This window comes from Pelophylax lessonae (genome assembly GCF_965119305.1).
Source record: "Pelophylax lessonae genome assembly, chromosome: 3".
Taxonomy (NCBI): domain Eukaryota; kingdom Metazoa; phylum Chordata; class Amphibia; order Anura; family Ranidae; genus Pelophylax; species Pelophylax lessonae.
Genome location: NC_138770.1, coordinates 638286520 through 638312135, shown reverse-complemented (window position 1 = coordinate 638312135; position 25616 = coordinate 638286520). Strand labels below are relative to the sequence as shown.

The 25616-nt window shown below is 42.1% G+C and overlaps 1 protein-coding gene across 1 annotated transcript in view; it reads right to left on the bottom strand.

Moving 5' to 3' along the window:
• Positions 1–20536: 20536 nt before the first annotated feature.
• Positions 20537–25616, bottom strand: part of SLC3A1 (solute carrier family 3 member 1) — a 48561-nt gene continuing 43481 nt past the window's right edge. The window contains exon 10 of the mRNA XM_082252361.1: positions 20537–21128. Within this exon, the coding sequence (XP_082108487.1) occupies positions 20688–21128 (441 nt within the window). The 3' untranslated portion in view covers positions 20537–20687. The remainder of the gene's footprint in view (positions 21129–25616) is intronic.

Sequence of the window (25616 nt, the reverse complement as noted above, 5' to 3'; positions counted from 1 at the left end):
TAAAGGCAAACCTTTTTTTTTTTTTTCCATTTTGGATAGAGTAAAGGAGGGTTGAAACTAGAGATGGGACGTCCTGGACAAAAAACACAGGAAAATTTGTTTTTCCCTGCTTTTTTTCTAAGCCACAAGCTAGGCAGTTTGAAAGGTTAATAAAAAACTTTCTACACTTAGACACACCTCCAGGGGGCCGTCCCTCAGCCATTATCCTGACACAGTTACTACTGTCCTTCAGTTTTATGCTGCCTAGCGTCAGGAGTAGGCTAGGTCTTCCTAGCTGGGACCTAGTGTCTCCGTTTCTTTATGTTTTTTTCTTAAAAACTGATTTTTTTCTTTGAAAATAGCTTTTTTATTTTTTCTCTTCACTCAATATCGTTAGTTAGTCAGGGGAATTCCTGGACAGCAGAGCTGGGCCTTGCACCGGATAATATAGATCCCTATGGAGTCCTAGCCTATCAACGAGCGTCACAGGTCATTGGTGCGCCCAGGCCTCGCAATGACGGTGCCCCTTAGGAGACCCGTCTTCGCCAGGATGTCTCAACTCCGGAACGCCCGTAAGTTGCTAGCATCCTTCTTGACTGACGGCACCCCCACTCAGGGTGAGAGGTGTTCCGTATCAGAGCGGTGCCCGCGTTCTCTGGACTGGTGAGTGATATTACCCCTGTGTCCCTGGGACTATTATCTGTTGGGGTGTTCTGTGGGTCCACTCTTAGGGGATGGCAGTACAAGGTAGCTTCTGTGGTATCCCCTTCCTGGCCATTTGGTGCGGCCTCCCTTCCTCTCTGACCCTGCTGGGGGCGCTCTGCAGTGAACTCCTTTATGGCTGGGGGGTGTGGGGGCTTGCTGCATCCCGGGGGTACTCTCTGGGATTCCCTGTGGTGGCCAGCTCATGTGTTTTTTACTTCATTTGGCACCGTTCGCACGGCTGCCATTTTGGGTAGGCTGTTTAGGCCTCTTTGTGTGGGCAGCAGCCATTTTAACTCATCGTTTTGGCGCCGGTTCGAGGCCATCCTTGGTGTGGGCGACCGCCTATTAAGGGCGGTGGCCATTTTGCCAGTGCTTCCTCCCATAGGTTTCTATCAGGCACCATTATTCTGTGACTCAGGGCGGGCATAGGCCTCTAGTGCGTGAGGTCACTTCCTCTTTTCTCTTCTCTTGACTGCAGCAGCGTGTGAGTGGTTGGCAAGTACACTGTGACACTGTGGGATGATTTTAACTGTTTTTTAGGGCATTTTCCTACAAAAACAGTTTCTTCCTGTGGCTATAGCTGTTTTTGAGGGGTCTCCAGGGGTCTCCAAGGATTCATTGTGCCAGTCCCTCTGCGGGACAGGTTTTGTGGTTTTTATTCCAATCTGTTCACGGTGCCCAAAAAAGAGGGCAAGATGCGTCCCATTCTGGACCTAAAGTCTCTGAACCGCTTTGTTGAGACTAGCCCATTAAGGTGTTACAATTGTTGCTGGGGGAGGAGCTGTGAAGGAGTGTGTATATAGAGAAATACTCATTAGCTGGCCTAATTCATTAGCTGCAAGTACTCCATTGCAAGTACAACATTTTAAGTACAGTGAATGAGATATTGCAGGAGACTGAAGAGATACTGAAAGAGATTGGCTTGGAGTTTGCAAAAAACTCATCTGTGTTTCTTTTTGCTGACCATTGCTTGAGAAGAGGAAAGGAATTTTTGTCAGGTGTCTGCTATTGTGCATTTGCTAATGAGACTAGCCCATTAAGGTGTTACAATTGTTGCTGGGGGAGGAGCTGTGAAGGAGTGTGTATATATAGAGAAATACTCATTAGCTGACCTAATTCATTAGCTGCAAGTACTCCATTGCAAGTACAACATTTTAAGTACAGTGAATGAGATATTGCAGGAGACTGAAGAGATACTGAAAGAGATTGGCTTGGAGTTTGCAACCAACTCATCTGTGTTTCTTTTTGCTGACAATTGCTTGAGAAGAGGAAAGGAATTTGGTCAGGTGTATGCTATTGTGCATTTGCTAATGAGACTAGCCCATTAAGGTGTTACAATTGTTGCTGGGGGAGGAGCTGTGAAGGAGTGTGTATATATAGAGAAATACTCATTAGCTGGCCTAATTCATTAGCTGCAAGTACTCCATTGCAAGTACAACATTTTAAGTACAGTGAATGAGATATTGCAGGAGACTGAAGAGATACTGAAAGAGATTGGCTTGGAGTTTGCAACCAACTCATCTGTGTTTCTTTTTGCTGACCATTGCTTGAGAAGAGGAAAGGAATTTGGTCAGGTGTCTGCTATTGTGCATTTGCTAATGAGACTAGCCCATTAAGGTGTTACAATTGTTGCTGGGGGAGGAGCTGTGAAGGAGTGTGTATATATAGAGAAATACTCATTAGCTGGCCTAATTCATTAGCTGCAAGTACTCCATTGCAAGTACAACATTTTAAGTACAGTGAATGAGATATTGCAGGAGACTGAAGAGATACTGAAAGAGATTGGCTTGGAGTTTGCAACCAACTCATCTGTGTTTCTTTTTGCTGACCATTGCTTGAGAAGAGGAAAGGAAATTGGTCAGGTGTCTGCTATTGTGCATTTGCTAATGAGACTAGCCCATTAAGTTGTTACAATTGTTGCTGGGGGAGGAGCTGTGAAGGAGTGTGTATATATAGAGAAATACTCATTAGCTGACCTAATTCATTAGCTGCAAGTACTCCATTGCAAGTACAACATTTTAAGTACAGTGAATGAGATATTGCAGGAGACTGAAGAGATACTGAAAGAGATTGGCTTGGAGTTTGCAACCAACTCATCTGTGTTTCTTTTTGCTGACAATTGCTTGAGAAGAGGAAAGGAATTTGGTCAGGTGTCTGCTATTGTGCATTTGCTAATGAGACTAGCCCATTAAGGTGTTACAATTGTTGCTGGGGGAGGAGCTGTGAAGGAGTGTGTATATATAGAGAAATACTCATTAGCTGGCCTAATTCATTAGCTGCAAGTACTCCATTGCAAGTACAACATTTTAAGTACAGTGAATGAGATATTGCAGGAGACTGAAGAGATACTGAAAGAGATTGGCTTGGAGTTTGCAACCAACTCATCTGTGTTTCTTTTTGCTGACCATTGCTTGAGAAGAGGAAAGGAATTTTTGTCAGGTGTCTGCTATTGTGCATTTGCTAATGAGACTAGCCCATTAAGGTGTTACAATTGTTGCTGGGGGAGGAGCTGTGAAGGAGTGTGTATATATAGAGAAATACTCATTAGCTGACCTAATTCATTTAGCTGCAAGTACTCCATTGCAAGTACAACATTTTAAGTACAGTGAATGAGATATTGCAGGAGATAGTCAGGAGGTAGGCTGGAAGGTGGAAAAAAGAAAAAAAAAAAGGTAAGATTTGTTTGACTTAAATTTACAAATGTTCTTATTTTTTTTTCTCTCCTCTTTAAAATGGCAGACTTGGTTCAGTGCAGGAATTGTTTTGCATTTATTTCATGTTCCACTCTTTGGAGATTCGGATGCTGTCAGATCTGTAGACAATTCTCCTTACTGCAGCAGGAAATTGCATTTTTGAAATCAGAGATATTTAAATTATCTGTTAAACAAACTCCAGCTGGGACTGCTGCAATGCCACTGCCACAGAGGACCCCCAGAAATGGCAGATGGGTTACTGTAGGTTCTGGAAGACTTAGAGTGGTAGGTAGAAGACATGTCCCACAGTCGGTGGTTCTCCAAAATTCATTTGCAGCACTCTCAGAATGTAAGGACAACATGGATATGGACTCAAGCACAGAGGGTGAGAAACCATCGACTCCTATGTCTAATGTATGCAAGACTGCAGCCAAGGACAAAAAAGATAAAGTGAAGTCTCAAAGGAAGCAGCTGTTGCTGGGTGATTCAATCATAAGAAGTGTGGAGCTTAAAGAAAATGGTTTTGTGAGATGTCTCCCTGGTGCTACTGCTAGACGAGATAGAAAACGTATTATTAATATTGTTAAGCAAGCAAAGCAGGAAGGGGACGTGGATGTTCTTGTCCATCTAGTGACAAATGACCTGGCTTGCAATGAAGTGTCAGAGGTGAAAAAATATTTTATCACACTTGGAAATGACGTACAGGATTTTGCATCCACCATTTCATTTTCTGAAGTTCTGCCTGTGCATAATGTTCAGAATGATAGGCCGAGGCGCATAAAGGAGTTCAACATATGGCTTAGTAAATGGTGTCAAGAGCAAGGATTTGGCTTTGTTTCTCATGATAGCTCTACTTGGAATAGAAAGGAACTGTACAAAAAAGATGGTTTGCATCTTTCTCTCAAAGGAACAAATGTACTTAGTGAACAACTCCAAGAATTTGCGAAAGAGTATTTAAACTAGGAAGGGGGGGCAAAAGAGTGGAATTACAAGAGTCCAATTGCCCCCCGAAACAATGCCAGAACAGGTCAGAAGCACAGAGGTTAAGAAATTATAAGCTCAGAGTCCTGTCTACAAATGCTCGCAGTTTAGGTAAAAAAATCAATGAACTTGGGTCAATTATGGCATAAATGTAGATTTAGTGGCTGTTACGGAGATATGGTTTAATGAAAGAAATGACTGGGACATAACCATACCAGGGTACTCTTTATACAGAAGAGACAGAGAAGGCAAGAAAGGAGGAGGAGTGGCCCTGTATGTGAAAGATAGCATTAAATCTAACCTAATACAAGTTGGTGAGGCCAACATAGAGTCAGTTTGGGTTACGTTGCAGTTTGCTAATCATGCAGTAACTCGTGTAGGTGTGATATATAGACCACCTGGTCAAGTCAAAGAACTAGATGATCTACTAGTTGAAGAAATAGCTAAAATGACAATGAAAGGAGAAGTTATCATTATGGGAGATTTCAATCTTCCAGATATAAACTGGAAAACCAAAATAGAAAGTTCTACCAGGAGTACAGATATTCTAAATTCCCTACTGGGGTTGTCTCTGCAACAAGTGGTTGAGGAGCCAACCCGGAGGGAGGCCATTTTGGATCTGGTATTCACAAATGGGGATTCGGTATATGATGTCATTGTAGGCGAAACCTTGGGATCCAGTGATCACCAGTCAGTGTGGTTTAATATAAGAACTGTGAAAGAGTCACACCACACAAAAACAAAAGTTTTAGATTTTAGAAAAACAGACTTTTCAAAAATGAAATTAGTCATAAATGAGTCCTTATCAGACTGGTACGGATTACATGGAGTCCAGGAGAAATGGGACTACTTAAAAGGTACATTATTGAAGGCAACAGAAAATTGCATTAGACTTGTCAGTAAAAGCAAAAAAAGGAAGAGACCACTGTGGTACTCAGAAGAAGTGGCCCAAATCATTAAAAATAAAAAGCTAGCATTTTGTAATTATAAAAAAAAACAGAGCAATGAAGATAAGGAAATCTACAAGATTAGGCAGAAAGAGGCCAAGCAAGTTATAAGAACTTCTAAAGCGCAGGCAGAAGAAAAACTAGCTCAGTCTATGAAAAAGGGGGATAAGACATTCTTCAGATATATAAATGAAAAAAGGAAATTAAAACAAGGAATAACTAAATTAAAAACAAAGGACGGAAGGTATGTAGAAGAGAATAAAGGGCTAGCCGACTGCCTTAATGAATACTTCTGTTCAGTTTTTACAGAAGAAAAAGAAGGAGAAGGACCTCCACTTGAAAGGATGACTAATGAATCGTTTGATGCAGGTGTCTTTACAGAGGAAGACGTTCTAAGATTGCTGTCTAGAGTGAAGACAAATAAGTCACAGGGTCCTGATGAGATACACCCAAAATTATTAAAAGAGCTTAGTGGTGAGCTGGCAAAACCATTAACAGATTTATTTAACCAATCATTAGCAACAGGAGTCGTCCCGGAAGATTGGAAATTGGCAAATGTCGTGCCCATTCACAAGAAAGGTAGTAGGGAGGAATCGAGCAACTATAGACCAGTGAGTCTGACATCAATAGTAGGCAAATTAATGGAAACCCTATTAAAGGATAGGATTGTGGAACATCTTAAATCCCATGGATTGCAAGATGAAAAACAACATGGGTTTACTTCAGGGAGATCATGTCAAACAAATCTTATAGATTTTTTTGACTGGGTGACTAAAATAATAGACGGTGGAGGTGCAGTAGACATTGCATATCTAGATTTTAGTAAGGCTTTTGACACTGTCCCACATAGAAGACTTATCAATAAACTGCAGTCATTGAGTATGGACTCCCATATTGTTGAGTGGATTAGGCAGTGGCTGAGTGACAGACAACAGAGGGTTGTAGTCAATGGAGAACATTCAGAACAAGGTCATGTTACCAGTGGGTTACCTCAGGGATCTGTACTGGGACCAATTTTGTTTAATATCTTCATAAGTGATATTGCAAAAGGCCTCGATGGTAAGGTTTGTCTTTTTGCTGATGACACAAAGATATGTAACAGGGTTGATGTTCCTGGAGGGAAACGCCAAATGGAAAAGGATTTAGGAAAACTAGAAGAATGGTCAGAACTCTGGCAACTGAAATTTAATGTGGATAAGTGCAAGATAATGCACCTGGGGCGTAAAAACCCAAGGGCAGAATATAGAATATTTGACACAGTCCTGACCTCAGTATCTGAGGAAAGGGATTTAGGAGTAATTATTTCAGAAGACTTAAAGGTGGGAAGACAATGTAATAGAGCAGCACGAAATGCCAGCAGAATACTTGGATGTATAGGGAGAGGTATAAGCAGTAGAAAGAGAGAAGTGCTTATGCCGCTGTACAGAACACTGGTGAGACCTCACTTGGAGTATTGTGCGCAGTACTGGAGGCCATATCTTCAGAAGGACATAGATACTCTAGAGAGAGTTCAGAGAAGAGCTACTAAACTAGTACATGGATTGCAGGAAAAAACTTACCAGGAAAGGTTAAAGGACCTTAACATGTATAGCTTGGAAGAAAGAAGAGACAGAGGGGATATGATAGAAACTTTTAAATACATAAAGGGAATCAACTCGGTAAAGGAGGAGAGCATATTTAAAAGAAGAAAAACTACCACAAGAGGACACAGTTTTAAATTAGAGGGGCAAAGGTTTAAAAGTAATATGAGGAAGTATTACTTTACTGAGAGAGTAGTGGATGCATGGAATAACCTTCCTGCAGAAGTGGTAGCTGCAAATACAGTGAAGGAGTTTAAGCATGCATGGGATAGGCATAAGGCTATCCTTCATATAAGATAGGGCCAGGGACTATTCATAGGATTCAGATATATTGGGCAGACTAGATGGGCCAAATGGTTCTTATCTGCCGACACATTCTATGTTTCTATGTTTGTTGAGGGTACAGAAGTTCCGAATGGAATCCATCCGGTCGGTGGTGGCATCGTTGAGTCCAGGGGATTTCTTGGCCTCCATCGCCTTAAAGGATGCGTATCTACACCTTCCTATCTACGAAGGTCATCAGCGGTATCTCCGCTTCGCAGTGGCAGAAGAGCATTATCAGTTTGTGGCATTACCTTTCGGTCTCACTTCGGCTCCCAGGGTATTCACCAAAGTTTTGGCTCCGGTGCTGGCTTTGCTGCGTTTAAAGGGGATTGCGGTCCTCAGTTATCTGGACGACCTCCTGTTAAGGGCAAGCTCGTGTGCCATCTTGACGAGCGATCTGTCGGTCACGGTTCAGACGCTCCAGGAGTTTGGGGGGACCATCAACTTTCAGTAGTCGGCTCTGACCTTTTCAGTTCACCTCAATTACCTGGGGATGGTCCTGGACTCCGCTCAGGTAAAAGTCTTTCTCCCAGGGGGCAAGGCCTGTATGCGGTCTCTGGGTCTGATGGTTTCGGCCTTCGAGGCCATCATATTTGCTCAATTTCACACGAGAACTCTGCAAGCAGAGATTCTTGCCAGGTGGGACAGAACACCTCAGTCGTTGGACAGGAGGATTTCTCTGAGCCTCCTAGCAAGATCGGATCTTTTGTGGTGGCTCCTGTCGCCAACTCTATCACAGGGCAAGTCCTTTTGGCCTCTGCTGTTGACGATGCTCACCACGGATGCCAGCCTGTCAGGCTGGGGTGGAGTTCTGGACTCACTTTGTGCCCAGGGGTCGTGGTCGGCGGAGGAGGCCTCCTTACCGATCAACGTCTTGGAGCTCCGAGGGATCAAGCTCTCCTTGTTCCATTGGACAACTCGGCTTCAGGGTTGCCCGGTTTGGGTTCAGACAGACAACGGCACAGCAGTGGCTTACATCATTTACCAAGGGGGCACCAAGAGTGCCCGGGCAGCCAAGGAAGTGGGCGAGATTCTGTCTTGGGTGTGGAAAACTGGCAGGCGGACTACCTGAGTCGCCAGACCCTGGACCAGGGAGAATGGTCCCTGCATCGGGAGGTGTTTCGCCTCCTGTGTGCCCGGTGGGGGACTCCGGACATGGATCTGTTCACGTCCCGTCTCAACAAAAAGGTGGGAAGGTTCATGGCCAGAACCCGCGATCCTCTGGCAGACGCCATGGACGCGTTGGTGGTGCCCTGGCACCGGTATCGGCTGATTTATGCCTTCCCTCCGATTCAACTGTTATCCAGGTTCCTCAGCAGGTTGACGTCGGAACGGCTGCAGGTCATTCTGGTGGCCCCGTCAGTCTTGGTACGCAGACATCGTGCAGATGGTCGTCGAGCCTCCCTGGCGGCTTCCGCTAAAAGACAATCTACTGTCTCAAGGGCTGATCTTCCATCCTGCTTTACAGTCTCTGGCTTTGACGGCGTGGCTATTGAAAGCCAAGTCTTGAGAGACAAGGGTCTCCTGAGTGCTGTCATTCCTACCTTATTGAAGGCTCGGAAAGCTACCTCTAGAAAAATTTACCACGGTATTTTGAAAGGTGTATATTGCCTGGTGCGAGTCGCAAGGGTTTCATCCCTGCTCCTTTTCTGTGGCGAGGGATTTGGCCTTCCTCCACGAAAGGTGTGGATCAGCGTTTGGTGCTGGCCACGATTAAAGGTCAGTTGTCGGCCTTGGCCATTCTTTTCCAGCATCCCTTGGCGACTAATTTCTTGATTTGCACCTTTATTCAGGGGGTGCGACATCTGGCTCCCCCGAGGAAGGCTCCTTTGCCTCCATGGGACCTGAACTTGGTTTTGTCCGTTTTGCAACGGCCTCCCTTTGAAAAACATAAGAGAAATACCTCTGCCTGTGTTGTCCCAGAAAGTTGTCTTTCTGGTGGCTGTCACCTCTGCTCGCATAGTGTCTGAGTTGGCGGCTCTGTCTTGCCTCTCGCCTTATCTGGTTTTTCATAGTGACAAAGTGGTCTTGAGACCCAATCCATCTTTTCTTCACAAGGTGGTATCTGCTTTCCACCTCAAATGTTGTATTGCCTTAGCTTTGTGCAAAACCCAAGCATCCCAAGGAATTTGCCTTACATTCTTTGGATGTGGTCCGGGCGGTCAGGGGTTACCTGTCTGCCACGGAGTCTTTTCGGAAGTCTGATTCCCTGTTTGTCCTTCCTGAGGGACCTCGGAAGTGTTCGGCTGCGTCCGCGGCAACCATCTCTAAATGGATCAGACAGACAATTGTTCAGGCCTCTTCGATCAAGGGTCATATTCCTCCTTTCCCTGTCAGGGCACATTCTACTAGAGCTGACAGTGCCTCTTAGGCGTTTCACCATCAGGCTTCTGTGGCTCAGGTGTGCAAAGCAGCGTTTCACGGATGCTTCCTTTGGCCGCAAGGTTTTGAGTGCGGCTGTTGTTTGAAGAGACGTGTTTTTTTGGTCTCTTCCTGTTGGGGTTTTTTTCTTATTCTGGGTTAAACTCCTGTTAAGCTTTTGTTCCCCTGTTGGCTCAGTTGTTTTTTCTGGCCTGATTGATGCATTGGCTTTTCGTTAGGTTGTGTCTTCCCACCCCTCACACCTGCACTGCTTTGGGACTTCCCACTCGCAAAGGCTTAATGGGAGGCTGCGACTGTCGGAGGACGTAAGAGAAAATAGAGTTTTTGTAAGAACTCTGAGAGTCCTCCGACAGTCGCAGCCCCCTCCCCTCTGTCTTTGAATTTTGGGGTTGTTGCCTTTCGGTACTGCTTGCTACAAAACTGAAGGACAGTAGTAACTGTGTCAGGATAATGGCTGGGGGACGGCCCCCTGGAGGTGTGTCTAAGTGTAGAAAGATTTATTAACCTTTCAAACTGCCTAGCTTGCTCCTGCAGAGGGCGCCATTACCCACTCGTGAAGGCTTAACGAGAAGCTGCGACTTTCGGAGGACTCAGAGAAAAGAGTTTTACGGTAAGTTCTTACAAGAACTCTATTTTTTTTTTTTTTTCTGTATTTTTAAATAATTTTTATTGTTTTATAACAGAGAAACAGAAAAAGAGCATAGAAGTTAGTGTCTCACAAAACATCCAGTTATAATACAGCATCACATTAAGCATGTGAGGATAAACTCCTATCAGAAAAAGTAAAGACAAACATATAGGTAATTTTCCAAAAAGAACAGATATTTGTAGTAGGGCACGAAGAGAAAGGAAAATCGAAGATAGTCTAAACCTTTTTTAGTCCGCAGTTTGTCCAACAAGCAGGGATCCCAACGCTGAGAGAATTTGAATTGGCTCTCATCTTTGTATACCATAATGCATTCAAATTGAAGAATGACATGGATATTGTTTTTAACATCAATGATGCTAGGGACAGCAGAGGATTTCCATTTTCTAAGAATCATTAGACGAGCTACTGACTGCCAAAATGTTAATCACTATAGGTCTCAGCTGCGGTGGGTAGTTATCTATGTTTATTGAGAGAATTGTTTGCTCTACATTTGCTTTCAAGAGAGGAATGTAAGTTATTGGACTTTGTTGGAACAACAACAGGACAGTAAGTCATAAAAAATATATTTTTATTTTTAACTATTAAAAAACGTGTGTATATATATATATATATATACACACAAAAACAGACATGAGCAAAAAACATGATTTTTTTTAAAAATGCTGATAATATAGAAATCAATATGTGTGAAAACCCACACAACCACCTAGTTGAACATAAATTAAACATATATATAGTATATAGGCAGTGATAAGACCGCGAGTACTCAAAAAGAGCCTTTTAGTGGCCGACAGATGAGGCTGTACATTTCAACGGTGGTGGTGGTGGGTTCGTTAGATCATAATGATGATGTAGTTATCTTATTCAACATAACGTTCTCTACATGTTTCACGCAAAAATGCGCTTCTTCTGGAGAGTATCGTTATATGGACCGGTTAAGTAATCTATAAAGACAGAAAACACACATATAAGATTTAAACATTAAAATCTATTTTATGGCACAATAATGCCTGTAGATATATTGCAATTCCTTTTTAAGCGAAAATAGTCGCATACAAAGGAAATGTGTGCGATAAAGAATCTTACCAAAAGGTGAAATATTGATTGTAGGGTGCATAAGGATATTTCATATTATATCAATCAACAATTGCTAATTATTACAGCAGAGGATCGGCGTAGCCTTGTGGTCCAGAACCAATAATGGAGGTGGGGGGATATTTAAGATGAAATGGTGAGCCAATCTAGGTATGATGAAAACAATGTTATATGGATCATAAATTATACAACCACAAAAACGAGGAAAGGGAAGAGGAGAGGGCAAGTTTTTTGCCTATACAATAAGATAGTAAAGATAGAAAAAGGGAGAGGAAAGAGAAAAAGATCTCATATCCTTACCCATAAAAAGAGTAATTAAGCTTTGAGGTTGAAAAAGTCTCCAGCAGGCAGGTTATCAAGGCGCGGAAAGGCAATAAGGAATATACAAAAGTAAGTGTATCCCAAAAAATTGGAATACTTGATGTTTCCAATACTTGTAGATATGAGGATATGTATATAAGGTGTATATCCCTAAAAATAAAATAGGATAGAATTAGAATGGGGGGATTTTTAGGCCCACAATTATTTGTAACTATTAATAATAATGGTCGTGACATGTTAGAGCCACAATGTTTTTTTTTAAAAAAAGGATTTAATTTTTAGTTTAATTGTAGGTACTGCTAGAATAGACTGACCTACCTGTTTATTATGCAAGATGGCCAATGTTATGCATTATGGCATTGTAAAGGAAGATAATTTACAGGCATAACAGATGTATCCAGAAAAAATCCTTCCAGTACTAGCTGAGAGATGGATTACACCTGAAATAGAATTCAGGTGAGAAGATAGCTATTTTAAATAGGTACTAAACGTATATTAAGAAAGCCACTAGTGTTTTAGAAAAAATCCTGCATAATCCTCACCTTATAGGCTGCTGGCCTAGAAGATAAAACCTGATGGTGAAATCGCTGGGGTACGCAAATGCCTCTGCTGGAATTTCCAGCCAATCACGATGCGCCGATAGCCGAGCCAATGGCAATCCATACAAGCAGAAGGAGGGGAGGGAATCTCCACTCTGCCTGACAGGCTAAGCCACCTCCCTCGGCCGGGGAAAGGATGGAACTTCCCGTGCAAAGAGACGGGGACCCCAACCATAAAAATGAGAGGGGGTCAGTGCCAGGCTCAGTAACGGCGCTACCAGCCGCGCCCCCCAAGACCGGACCAGGCCAATAGCTCCACCATCTGCCGATGAGTAACAAATAAATGTGAATATGCAAATAGATGCACATATACAGAACCAGATATGATTAGTAAATCAAATGAGCAAACTCTGTAAAAACCCTAAAAGATATTGTACAAAATATCACACTTGAAAACACAAAGTATGAGGTTAATCATGAGGCTATTTTTAGAAAAAAATATATATAAGTACTGGATGAGACTGGGGAGTGTTACGGGTAAGGAGGGGTTTTGACACAATATATATTACAGAAAGGAAGGTGTTTGAGTATAATACATTTGGGCATATTGATGCACAGATACAAAGGAAGAATTTTTAATACAAAAAACTTTAGACATGTTGATACACACATATAGGGAGTAGGCCGCCTAGAACTCAGCATTGTGTCATCTGAATATTGTCCACATATTACAATTAACGACAAATTATGACATTATCAATTCAGACCAATAGAAATAGACAAATGATCCAAAAGGATATACAAATGGAACTCAAAAGACAGAGAAACGGTCTTAAATGCAGCAACCTCACCAAGGGACTGTCCCTATTAATAAAGATATATCAATTGTATATATCAGCATAGAAAGGGGAAGTTATCATGACTTAAGGTGATGCCACTTGTTATGAAGAACATAAAAGACAACCAATATGATAATACCGAGACATTAAAGAAAGGGTCTGTATGAAATAATTTCATTCACCCCTGGTGGTGTTGTCGCATTTAAACGTTCAATCCATAAGACTTCTCTTTGCATGACTTTTTTGTCCCAGTTACCCCCTCTAGGATCAGGGGGTACCACTTCCAAAGCTATAAAAGAGATGTATGAAGTGTTGAATCTGTGATACAAGTCAATATGGCGGCTGATGGGGGTGATCATTTTACCCCCACCAGAATAATATGTGTGATCATAGATTCTCTGCTTGAGCATCCTTATCGTCTTGCCGATGTAGAAAGCTCCACAACAGCAAGACGCAAGGTACACGACTCCCTGTGCTGTACAATTACTGTATTTTCTGGCCTATAAGACTACTTTTGAACCTCAAAAAAATCCCCCAAAAATGGGAGGCCGTCTTATACGCCGAGAATAATATCTCCAAGGTAACCTAAGTATAAGTATTACCGGTAGATCATGTAATAGAGGGGTCGTCTTATACGCCCAGTCGTCTTATACGCCGGAAAATACGGTAGCAAAGAAGCGGGGTACAAAAGTTTCCCCATTAGGCAAGAGAAAATGTTGGCCATGGTTGATCCAGGGACAAAATTCACAATCATTACACCTAAACATACCATGTTGATTATGGTTTAGGGCTTTAATGGGATTGTAATGGGAAGAAACCACCCTATCACGGATAGAGGGGGGCCTTTCTAAAAACAAGCTCTGGACGTGTGTTTAAATATCTGGTTAGGATAGTATCCTGCATAAGAATATGCAAATGTTTTGAGAGGATTTCTCTTAGTTGTAAATGTTGGGATGAATTATACATTTGCTTTCATCAGGACCCCTGTCACTTCTGCAATAAGTCTAAATACTGTATTCCAGAAACTCTGGATATGGAGAAAAGTCCATAAAGTGGGACATTTTTTTTTTCTTTAAAGTGTTGAATATGTTCTTTTACAATGATAAATAATATATCTATGACATTGTATTTAAACTATATGACATTAAGACCTTAATAAAAGATTTCTGAAACTTTATGTAAAGTCCCAAATTATTGTAAGTTCTCTAAGCTGAAGATAAGCAAATCCTGGAATACAGTCCAAGCAACACTGTACTTCTTTATGCAGTTCTCAAACAAGAGCAATATGCATTTCTGCCACTAGGGGGCATTACATTGGGAAGGCTTCAGTTTAGTTTGCTTGTGAGCTCCATCTTGTACCTCCTACAGTTGGGTGATTGTTGGGATAAAGTAGATGATAGTTTCTGTCCTCTCAGGCCTTAATTGACAGGTAAGAGTGTAAATTAGTCTGACAAATTAGTTTATCTTTGTAAACCTTTAAATTATTTTTATTAATGTTCTCCATCATCACAGCATAATGTGTATCCAGTGCCAAGACAAGATCGACCAGTGCTCAGGGCAAAGATGCCAAAACGCCCCCATTGAAAGATTTCCCTTTATGCCTGTTACAGTGAGAATTTCCCTAACAAGGCCACAGACAGCAATAAAACCCTGAATTGAAATGAATGTGCCGTTGCTAAGAGGTCCAGATACAATTTTATTCCATTAACAGTCAGGAGTACATTTAAAAAAGAAGCCAACCATCACCCTTGCTTTATGCATTGGCCATGGAGCCTTTGGCTTCCCAGCTTCGGGGTCACCCTGATGTCCATGGACTGTGTCATTTGAACTTGACTGAAAAGATCGGTCTTTACGCGGACCTGGCCTACGTATCAACTGGTCTAAATCTCAAATATTACCGCTGGACCCATCCCCACCCTCAAAAGTTTCGGCTTCCCTCCCTTTGCAGCGAGTCGCTGCGATTCGGTATCTTGGGGTCACAATTACTAAATTTCCTACAGATTATGTGCGGGACAATATTGAACCTCTAATTGATATGCTTAAACAAAGTACTCAAACATGGGCTAGGTTGCCGTTGGGATTAATGGGTAGGGTGAATCTTATTAAAATGATTTTATTACCAAAATTTTTGTATGCCTTTTGGCACTCCCCTGTCCCAATCCCCCTGAAATTATTTAAAATTATTGACCATATCCTGAATTCCTTTGTTTGGGGACCTGAGCGCCATAAGTTAACATGGGCGTCACTTAAAAACCCCACGGATAAGGGGGGTGTGGCTATACCGGATTTTCAATCTTATTACCTTGCGTCGCAACTTTCCAATTTTTTTTATTTTAATAAATCGGAGGCTACTAGATACCAAACCTTAGTTTGTCATGGATTTCCTCAAGCTGTCTGCACCCCTATGCAGGTACTTTTATGAAAATGTGGTCCTTCGCCTCGAGCGATGGTGATGAACAATTTGTTGATCCACCATCGAAAGATTTGGGCGATAGTGGCAAAAAAGTTAAATTATCCTCAAATACACACCAGGACCCCTTTATGGTATAACTTAGACCTGCGAGAGCTTCTATCTATTCCGGAATGTCAGTTGTGGGCAACTAGGGGCACACTGTATCTGGGCCAGGTGGTTTGTGATTCAGGCGTTCCTTCCTTTTAATCACTGAAAGCTGAGTATGATCTCCCTCCGCATATGTTTTTTCGATATGCACAGTTGCGTCACGCATTACATGCACAATTTTTGACACAATTTCCCGTTTTACAAGATATCCCTCTGCTGGAGGTGCTGTTGGGTGACACGCATGAGGGTCTTATCTCATCCTTATACATTGAATTGCGTGGTGTTGAGGACAATTGCCAGGTGACCCGGATACAGGCTCGTTGGGCTGTGGATACGGGTCCCCTGGATGAGATGGATTGGGACGAAATCTTGGTGGTCCCTAGGTTGGCTTCGCCCAAACTTTCAGAGCGTGTGACTCAGCTGTACATCTTGCATAGAGCTTATCTTACTCCGCTCAGAATATCGAAATATAGGCGGTCATACAACTCCTCCTGCCCTCGTTGCCCCTTGCAACTGGGTACGTTTACACATCTCATTTGGTCTTGTCTGGAAATTCAGGCCTACTGGACACAGGTTATTAAGTTTTTGCATGATCATATGGGCTCCCCCTTAAAGTTGGATGTTTTACCGTGTGTGTTAGGTTTGTTCCCTGACTGTGACATTGACAAATTTCTTACCATTTTTCTTCAGGAATCTATTTTTAGCGCTCGCAAACTTATAGCTAGACAGTGGATGCGGGAATCAGTCCCTACTCTTCAGGACTGGATCGCGGAAATAAATTCTGCTCTTCATTATAAACGGTTGATTTATAAACATAGGGGGTGTCCCAAGAAATTTGATAAAATCTGGAGTCGGTGGTTAGAGAGTACTCGTACATTTAATGTATACATTTTTTGTGATTTTATTTTTTCTGAAGTCCTTGGGGGATGGGGGGAGGCGGTGGGGCAGGGGTATGGATATGACTGTTTGATTAAGGCTCATAGAGAGGGTGTAATCAACATTGTATCATTGTACCTCTTCTTTTGGATGGTGAAGGTATATCTTGTTTCACCAAATTCACTTTAAGTGTTTCACAAGTGTGAAATTCACGTGTTAATGTGTTTTTGTATTTTTTATTGTATTTATACAGCACAAATAAACTTATTTTCTATTAAAAAAAAAAAAAAAGACGCCAACCTGTTTCAGGGGTCCAAGCCTCCCCCTTTATCAGTGCTAGAAAAAAAAACATAAGAAGATTGACATGTCAATCTGATATCGATACAATACCTAAAAAAAAAAAAGAAAAGAAAAACAATAATAAATATTATTAAAATTATACATTCTGGGTGGATTTTTTTATATCAGAATTTTTTAAAAATTGTGTAAAATATATCTCAAAACATGTATGTGTATAACTTGAACTGTATATTCAAGTGAAAACAACTAAAAATTATTAATAATATAATATCATAATATGAATCATAATCACTTATATTATTATAAAAAAGAAAAACGTGACGGGAAAGTTTTGCCGTTAGCTATACTTAAATATTTGGCTTTCACCTCTGCTGGCTAAGGATCATTGACATCATACTTGTAATATAAAGCAGTGGTTGCCAACCATTTGGAACTCATTGACCTCTAAACTCACAATTTTAAATCCCGCGGACCACTAATATGACTTTTACATGCCTTATACACACAATGCTCCGGCTCCCTAACCCCTCTCCGACACTCTGCATCACACTGCTGCCTTACACCTCCTTATCCAGCCATGTGCTCCCTTACACAGTCTGTGATCAGTGCTGCCCTCCTTCTTCTTCACCTTCTGCTCTCTGCCGACGCCTCCCTCTGAGTTCACAGGACCCGGAACTATAGAGGGGGGCATAGGGTATCAGTGCGTGTTGACAGCATTGACTTTCAGCGTGCATTGAGAACAACATTCGGTGCTATACATCTGCCACAATGTTGATTTGTGGCGGAAACCCTGGGGACCACCAACATTTTCTCGTAAATTATTAGTGGTCCACAAACCACTGGTGGGTGACCGCTGATGTAGAGCACAAGCAATGAAAGCCTATACAAACTCAAAAACAAAAATGTAAACAATTTCTACTTTACAGTTGTTAGATGTGATGGCTGCATTCAGCTTTGTTTTTTTTTTTTCATGCTTTTTCCTTTATTTTCATCTCGTGTTTCGGTCACTAACAGTTTCTGTCCTATAGTGACAACACTTACTGTATCTAAAGAGGAGCAGTGTTGTCACCTTATGACCTTCTCCTAACTTTCTCTACAAAAAACCCTCTCCTCATTTATATTGCAAAGAAAGATGTCATTTGTAGTTTATAAAAGAAAACAGGAAACGCTGATAACGTAAGTTCAGTGCACAGGAAGTTACAAGGACACTGGATTTCTAACAGGATCTAATGTATTTTTCTATGCTTTGCATAAAAAAACGATTATATTAAATTTTTGTTCTTGAGATACACTTTAAAGTAAACTTGTACAGTGAAAATACACAGACCATTCATGAACTATTGTTTGAATCTGTGTGGCTGCCTGGCTGGTATTCTCATTCTTAAAGGCTTCAATACTTTGTTGCTGGCCTGGAACAGGTATGCAGATTGGACTTCTGTCTTTCTTTTGAATTTACTAACTGCATGCTTGTTCGGTTTGGAAATCCAAGGCATTGAAGCAGGTGATGCCTGTTACTGTAGTTGTGTGTTTTTGGTTCCATTCTAGATGAATAGCTTCACAGCCTGCTGTGTTAACATGTGCTGTAGTAATAGGACATTACTGCAACACAAGGAGAGTGCAAAATCTGGTGTAGCTGTACATGGTAGCCAATCGGCTTCTAACTTCAGCTTGTTCAATTAAAGCGGAGTTCCGGCCTCAAATACCTTTTTTAACTAAAAATACCCCTGTAATACTAATCCATCGCCCTTTACAGAACCGCTATTCTCATACTTACAAGGTGTACAGTATTGGATTTTAGTCAAAATCTTACTTTTAAGAATGCTGTCTGGGTGTGGCCATCTTGGATGTGGGCATCTGAATCGGCAGTGTAATCTGCTGTGTCCTTCTTCCTGATTCCAGGGAGTGTTCTGGGAGTTCTTCCTGATTCCAGCCTCCTGGGAGTGCTGACAAACAGCTCCCAGGATGCAATGCAAAGGCGGAAGTGATGTCGGTGGCCGTGGCCACATAGGGGGGAGAAGGAGGAAGTACAATCAAAAATGCCCCGAAAAAAATTGAAAATGCCCAATTGTTGATCAGCATAGCGAGCACTCCTGGAATCACTAAAGTTGCAAAAAAGGCTGGAACTCCACTTTAAGCTTTGACTAAAAATCTGTGCCATGGCACAATTTGAATGAACAAATTTCAGGAATACCTACTACTGTGAGCTGGCCACTAGGTGCTGACTTAGTAAAAGTCTAAGTCAGGCATGTCCAACCTGCGGCCCAGAACCACAGGCATTGCGGCCCACTGCTCCCTGCCATTTTTTTTTTTTTGCTGGGGAGGAAGGAAGTCAGGTCGGGGCACTGCCACAGCAGCTTCCAACTGTAGGCAGAGGCGGCCTCGGAGGGGGGGGGGGGGTGGCGAGCATGTGCAGGGTTTCTGACTCCTACCACCATGACCACTTCAAATCGCTGAAGTGGTCATGGTGGTTAGAGTGTTCCTTTATTATCTCTCAGAAGGAGTAAACCTATACTGATTCCATTTAATTTGGTCATCCTCTAGTTGTGGTAGATTAGTGCGGGGGGCACGGTGGCGCGGGAAGGGCGCGGCTGCATTTTATTACTTATATACCTTAACTATAGTATTTATATGCGGCCCGAGAAAATTTCTCTACACTCATTGTGGCCCAAAGAAGCCAAAAGGTTGGACACCCATGGTCTAAGTGCAGACTTGGAGTGTAATCATGCAATCTAAAACCGGCCGAGATTTGAACCATGTATGGGCAGGCTGAATGTGCCCAAGTTGATCGATCAATCAACTTGGGTACAACCAGACTGTCGGTTCTTACATGCGATTATTTCTAGCAACTGTTATAGCTATTAGCAATAATCACTATGTTCTCCCGGCAGGAACAGCTAATCCCGCCGGGAGACCACAATGGTCCTACAGAAGGGATTCCATCATCTACTCTGACTGTGTTGATGGGGAATCAGTTGCAGAAAAGAAAATCTCTCCATCTATGACCAGCCTAACCGACTGTAATCAAGCACCTAATCAGACTGCACACAGTAGCCAGGAGGGAGGTGCATGGATGTCTAAAGGGATTCTGGGGATGTGTTCTATCATAAAACACTTGAGACAAAGATCAATAATTGTTGATGGTGGAGAAAGGCTAATAGTTGTGAGAAAAGGGTCAATGACGGTAGATAACAGGAGTAGATTGATGAAGACAGAAAATGAAGGCAGGTTGTATACAGTGCCGGGACAAGGTCATCCAGCCCCCAGGGCAAGGATGCCAAACTGCGCTCCCCCTTCCCTTATGGACCATACACACTATACAATTGTCTTAAGATTTTTTCCTTTAGATTTACCAAAACCATATAATATGAGGTCAAACCTAAACACTTTCTATTTGTATGCAATCAGGCAGGCCCTTGCACTACATAGTAAAGGTAAATCTAAAGAAAATCTAACAATAAAAGTTGTATAGTGTGTATCCAGCTTTAGGGTTAAGGCGCCTCCTCATCCCTGCAATAAACCATTGCGCCCAGGGCAACTGACCCTCCTGCCCACACCTTGTCCCAGCCCTGGTTGTTTAAGTTAGAGAGCTGCTGCAGCCTCAATAATTTATATTGTGGAGATGCAAGTTTGTAGGGAATTGAGAATAATTTGTTTCAATACAGGAGATTTGCTACTAGCGTATGGAAAAGGTAAGGCTGGAGTTCAAAAGAAAACCTCAGGGTAGTGGTGCAATATAAATAACGTGTTGGAGGAAGAATGTGAACCATTTGAGCGTAAACAAGATATTTTATTTGCTGCAAAACAAAAAGTATTTATATATTTTATGGCATTACAGAACTTGAATTTAGAACTTTTTAGGATAATTTTCTCAAAGCTGCAGTGATGCCGTATAATAAAGCGGTACAGCTTTCCGCTCCTTAGCAATTCTTGTACAATAAATTGAAGGCGCTGGAATAACAAGCTTTTTCTGATATGAAGCAGTTGTTTTTGAACGTGTCCCTGTTGTGCAGAGGTTTGTTGGTCTTGTACTCCAATATAATTCCTTCCCCGCGTTCTGTGAGGATTCTGTTTGTGTTGACAGTTTTCCCATTGTTGGCGGATATCGTGCTTAATCTGATCTTTGCTTGTGTGGGAAAATCGCCGATTGGCTCTCCAATATTTACAGTCGCTGTCGCGCCAAAGTTTAGCACCACCATAAAGACCTTGTTTAAACCATCTATTTCTCTGACGTAGGCAAAGATATTGGCATCAGAATATGTATAACACAACCATCCTCTGTGAAGAGGCAGCTCGTCCCGCCGGAGGTTCACTAAATCCCGATACAGGTTTAGGGTAGAATCCGCCACCTTCTTTTGCACCTATGAAACATGCATATTATAGTATTAGAATTGAACTTGGTATTGATTGTTTTACAGGTGATCAATGCGGACTAGTAGGTACATTTTTTTTTTTTATAAATATAAGCAACCTCAAGAAAAATGCCCTATATAGAAGTACAAACATACAAAGAAAAAAAAGGTCAGCAAACACGTTGGGCTTGCCCTTGCCACTGCTGCCCGCCAGCCAGGGTCTCAACACCAGGAGAGAGGCTTTGCATCCATTCAACTGTGACTGGTTGTTACAATGGTCACATGTTCAGGAACTGTCCAGTGACAGATCGGTCTCTGTGCTGGGAACATACAGTGAATGTGCAATTATGTTGAGGCTCACCCATCCTGCTGCTCCATACATAGGCATGGGCACACCATAATTACCCCCCCCCCCGGCTGCTGCATGGAATGTTTTAGGATGGAGAGTGGGGGAAGGGGCTAAGCAATATGTAATTCACCTGCCCCTTTCTTTTCTAAATGAACACAGTGAATACACTCACTGTGTTCAGTCATAACTGAAGCATAGTACACTGTGTTTACTATGCTTCAGTTTGTAAATGATCAGGAAGCCGCTCAGCACAGAGCACTTCCCATTCATTCACTGTCCAATGCTGCTGAGATTGCAGAGAAAGGTACGTGTGTTTGAGCTTTGGAGTGCACACCCTAATGCAATGGGCTGCGCACACCTATGGCTCCATATACTGTATGAGTATGGTCATCTGGATCATGGTAAAGTTCTATAAGGCCTTGTACATACCTGTATACCTACATACCTTTTTAAAGCTTTAGCACGCTTTGTTGAAACCTTGAGGGCAGGTTCTGATGTGCAGCAGCCCTTGCACACCCCCCGTAGCACACTTCTGAACCCAGTACTGTGTGGGTAGAGGACTCCTGAACCCCACATCCTGTGTGCAGGACACTCCTGAACTCGGCTTCTTGTGCGAATCGGACTCCTAAACCTGGCACTCTATGCATAGCGCACCCCTGAACCCTGATTCCTGTGCATAGTGCACTCCTGAACCCTGATTCCTGTGCATAGCGAACTCCTGAACTCTAATTCCTGTGCACAGTGGACTCCTGAACCCTGCATTCTGTGCATAGCAAACTCCTGGTTTTATTTATTAATGCACCTTTAAGACCCTCCCACTGTTGGTAGGTGTGGCCAAAAAGCACTATTTGATATGGGCCCATTGCTATTCTCATCTGGGGGTGGGAGGAGGGGGTTGAGTTCCTGCACTTATTTTCTGACAAAAAAAGCCCTGCCTATTACTATTCGCTTTGCGATATCTTTTTTTTTTCATTTCAAACTGTTTATTGAGTTTTTGAGCATTACAAGAGGAAAAAGTGCTCCAAAGTGATACTTTCCACAGAATAAAAACTGACACATACAGTGGGGAAAATATTTATTTGATCCCCAGCAGATTTTGTAAGTTTGCCCACTTACAAAGAAATTAAGTGTCTATAATTGTTATCATAGGTGTATTTTAAATAATAGAGACAGAATATCAACCAAAAATCTAGAAAAAACATGATACGATTGTTATAAATTGAGCTGCAGTGAGTAAAATAAGTATTTGATCCCCTACCAACCAACAATAATTCTGGTTCCCACAGTCTGGCTACAGTATGTGCTCATGTGGTACAAGAATTAGTCCTGTCAATTTAAGAAGGTGCTCCTAATGACAACTCGTTATGTGTACAAAAGTCACCTTTCCACAGAATCTCTTTCTTCCATTCAAACTCATCATCATGGGCAAGACCAAAGAGCTGTCAAAGACATCAGGGACAAGATTTTAGAGCTGCACAAGACTGGAATGGGCTTCAAGACCATCAGCAAGAAGCTTGGTGAGAAGGTGACAACTGTTGGAGCGATTAGTCTCAAATGGAAGAAATACAAAATTACCATCAATTGCCCTCGGTCTGGATCTCCATGCAAGATTTTGCCTCATTGGGTAAGGATAATCATGAGAAAAGTGAGGGATCAGCCCACGGGAGGAGCTTATGAATGATCTCAAGGCAGTTGGGACCACAGTCACCAAACAAACCATTGGTAACACAATACACGGCCATGGATTGAAATCCTGAAGCACCCACAAGGTCCCCCTCCTCAAGAAGGCACATGTACAGACCCGTATGAAGTTTGCCAGTGAACATCTAAATCAGGGATCCTCAAACTACAGCCCTCCAGCTGTTGCGGAACTACACATCCCATTAGACATTGTAAAACTCTGACATTCACAGACATGACTAGGCATGATGGGAATTGTTGTTCTTGAACAACTGGAAAGTTTGAAGACCCCTGATCTAAATTATTATTATTATTATACAGGGTTTATATAGCGCCAACAGTTTGTGCAGCGCTTAACAAAATGAAGGCAGACATGACAGTTACAATACATTTTGGAACAAGAGGAATCAGAGGGCCCTGCTCGTTAGAGCTTACAGTCTAAAAGGGAGGGTCAATTGATACAAAAGGTAATAGCTGTGGGGAATGAGCTGATGGAGAAAGTGAAACAGTGCTATTAGTTAGTAGCCGGATAGGCTTCTTTAAAGAGAAGGGTTTTCAGAGATCGTCTAAAGATGGATAGATTAGGGGACAGTCGGACAGATTGGGGTAGAGAGTTCCAAAGAATGGGAGAAGCTCTGGACAAATCCTGCAGGCGAGCATGGGAAGAGGTGACAAGGGAGCTAGAGAGCAGGAGGTCTTTGGAGGACCGAAGAGAGGGGCTTGGTTGATATTTTGAGATCAGGTTAGTGATGTAGCTGGGGCAGAGTTGTGGATGGCATTGTAAACTATTGCTAGCACTTTGAATTTTATTAGTTGGGTGAGTGGAAGCCAGTGAAGGGATTGGCAGAGAGGGGTGGAGGACACTGAACGGTTGGTAAGGTGGGATAAGTCTAGCAGCAGCATTCATTATGGATTGAAGGGGGGATAATCTATGTAAGGGTAGTCCAATGAGGAGGGAGTTGCAATAGTCGAGATAACCAGGGCGTGAATTAAAAGCTTGGTGGTGATTCAAAGCAGGATTGGGAGAAAGTGCTGTGGTCAGATGAGACCAAAATTTAGCCCTTCGGCATCAATTCCACTCGCTGTGTTTGGAGGATGAAAAATGCTAACTATGACACTAAGAACACCATTACTACAGTCAAGCACTGAGGTGGAAACATGCTTTGGGGCTGTTTCTCTGCTAAAGGTACAGGACATCCTTGCTGCATTCAGGGGCCCATAAATGGGGCTATGTATTTTAAAATCTTAGATGAGAACCTTATTCCCTCAGCTACAACACTGAATGAAGATGGGTCGTGGATGGGTCTTCCAACATGACAATGACCCAAAACATACCGCCAAGGCAGGGGGTGTGTGTGATCCCTGCGCTGTCTGAGGTGGCCAGAGACTCCCTGCTGCAGCGCCACTGGGACTGATACTAAAGCAGTAAATGATATAATTCAAAGGGTAGTGGTGCGCTTCAGGGATTGGCTCTAATGGATCTCTATTTGGGTTGGTGGCAGTGATGTGTACAATTCTTGCTTTAAAGGTGCTCCGCGTGATAAATATAATATTTATGTTTTTAGGTGATGAAAGTGCAGGTGTATTAATCAAATCAGTCAATATCAAGGTTTTCTTAAAATAAATAAATATATGAGTACGGTGTGTATCAATGGATAAATAAATAAATAAATATCAGAGTGCTACTTCTTTACCAGTGATATCAATAAATAAATTATATAAATCCAGTGTTGGTCTTCAATCTGATTCATAAACAGTAAAACACATATATATTGTGCTCAAAATAAAGTGCTACATGCAATTTTCTATTAAAACGGTGCTAGAAAAGATGTCTGTGAATAATTCAATTGTAATTCTTCAAATATAAATATTTAAATGAAATAGTCCAAAAGAAAAAAATTATATAGAGAACATCCAAAATAGCTTGTGTGAATACGTTCCTCGCTTATATCCGTGCTTCACTCATGCAATTAAGTGACTAAGATCTCCTTCACCTTGTGTGTCACCTCTGAGTGCTCTAGCCTCTCACCTTATAGGCAAGATCAATTTGCCTTTGGTATCTATCCAAGCTCAACGATAGACTCAATTTCTCTCAATCCAGGTCCTTTCTTACTTAGTGGAGCTGCTTTCTTGGATCCCTCTAAATGTTTGTCTTGATCGTTTTTTGTACTATCCTCTTTGTCCGATCTTTAGTGTGCCTCAGAGACAAAGACAGCAACTTTGTTTTTATAAGTCCTCCAGGACAGCCTGATTGCCACCCTTGTTTTATGATGTTTTGTTTAGAGTTTGTCCTTTGGTTCTTGTTTTAAAACTGACCAATTCTGCAGAGGGGCTTCCTTTTCAAGTATACTTGGTGATGCATCTTGATGGTCTTGCATCACCAAGTATACTTGAAAAGGAAGCCCCTCTGCAGAATTGGTCAGTTTTAAAACAAGAACCAAAGGACAAACTCTAAACAAAACATCATA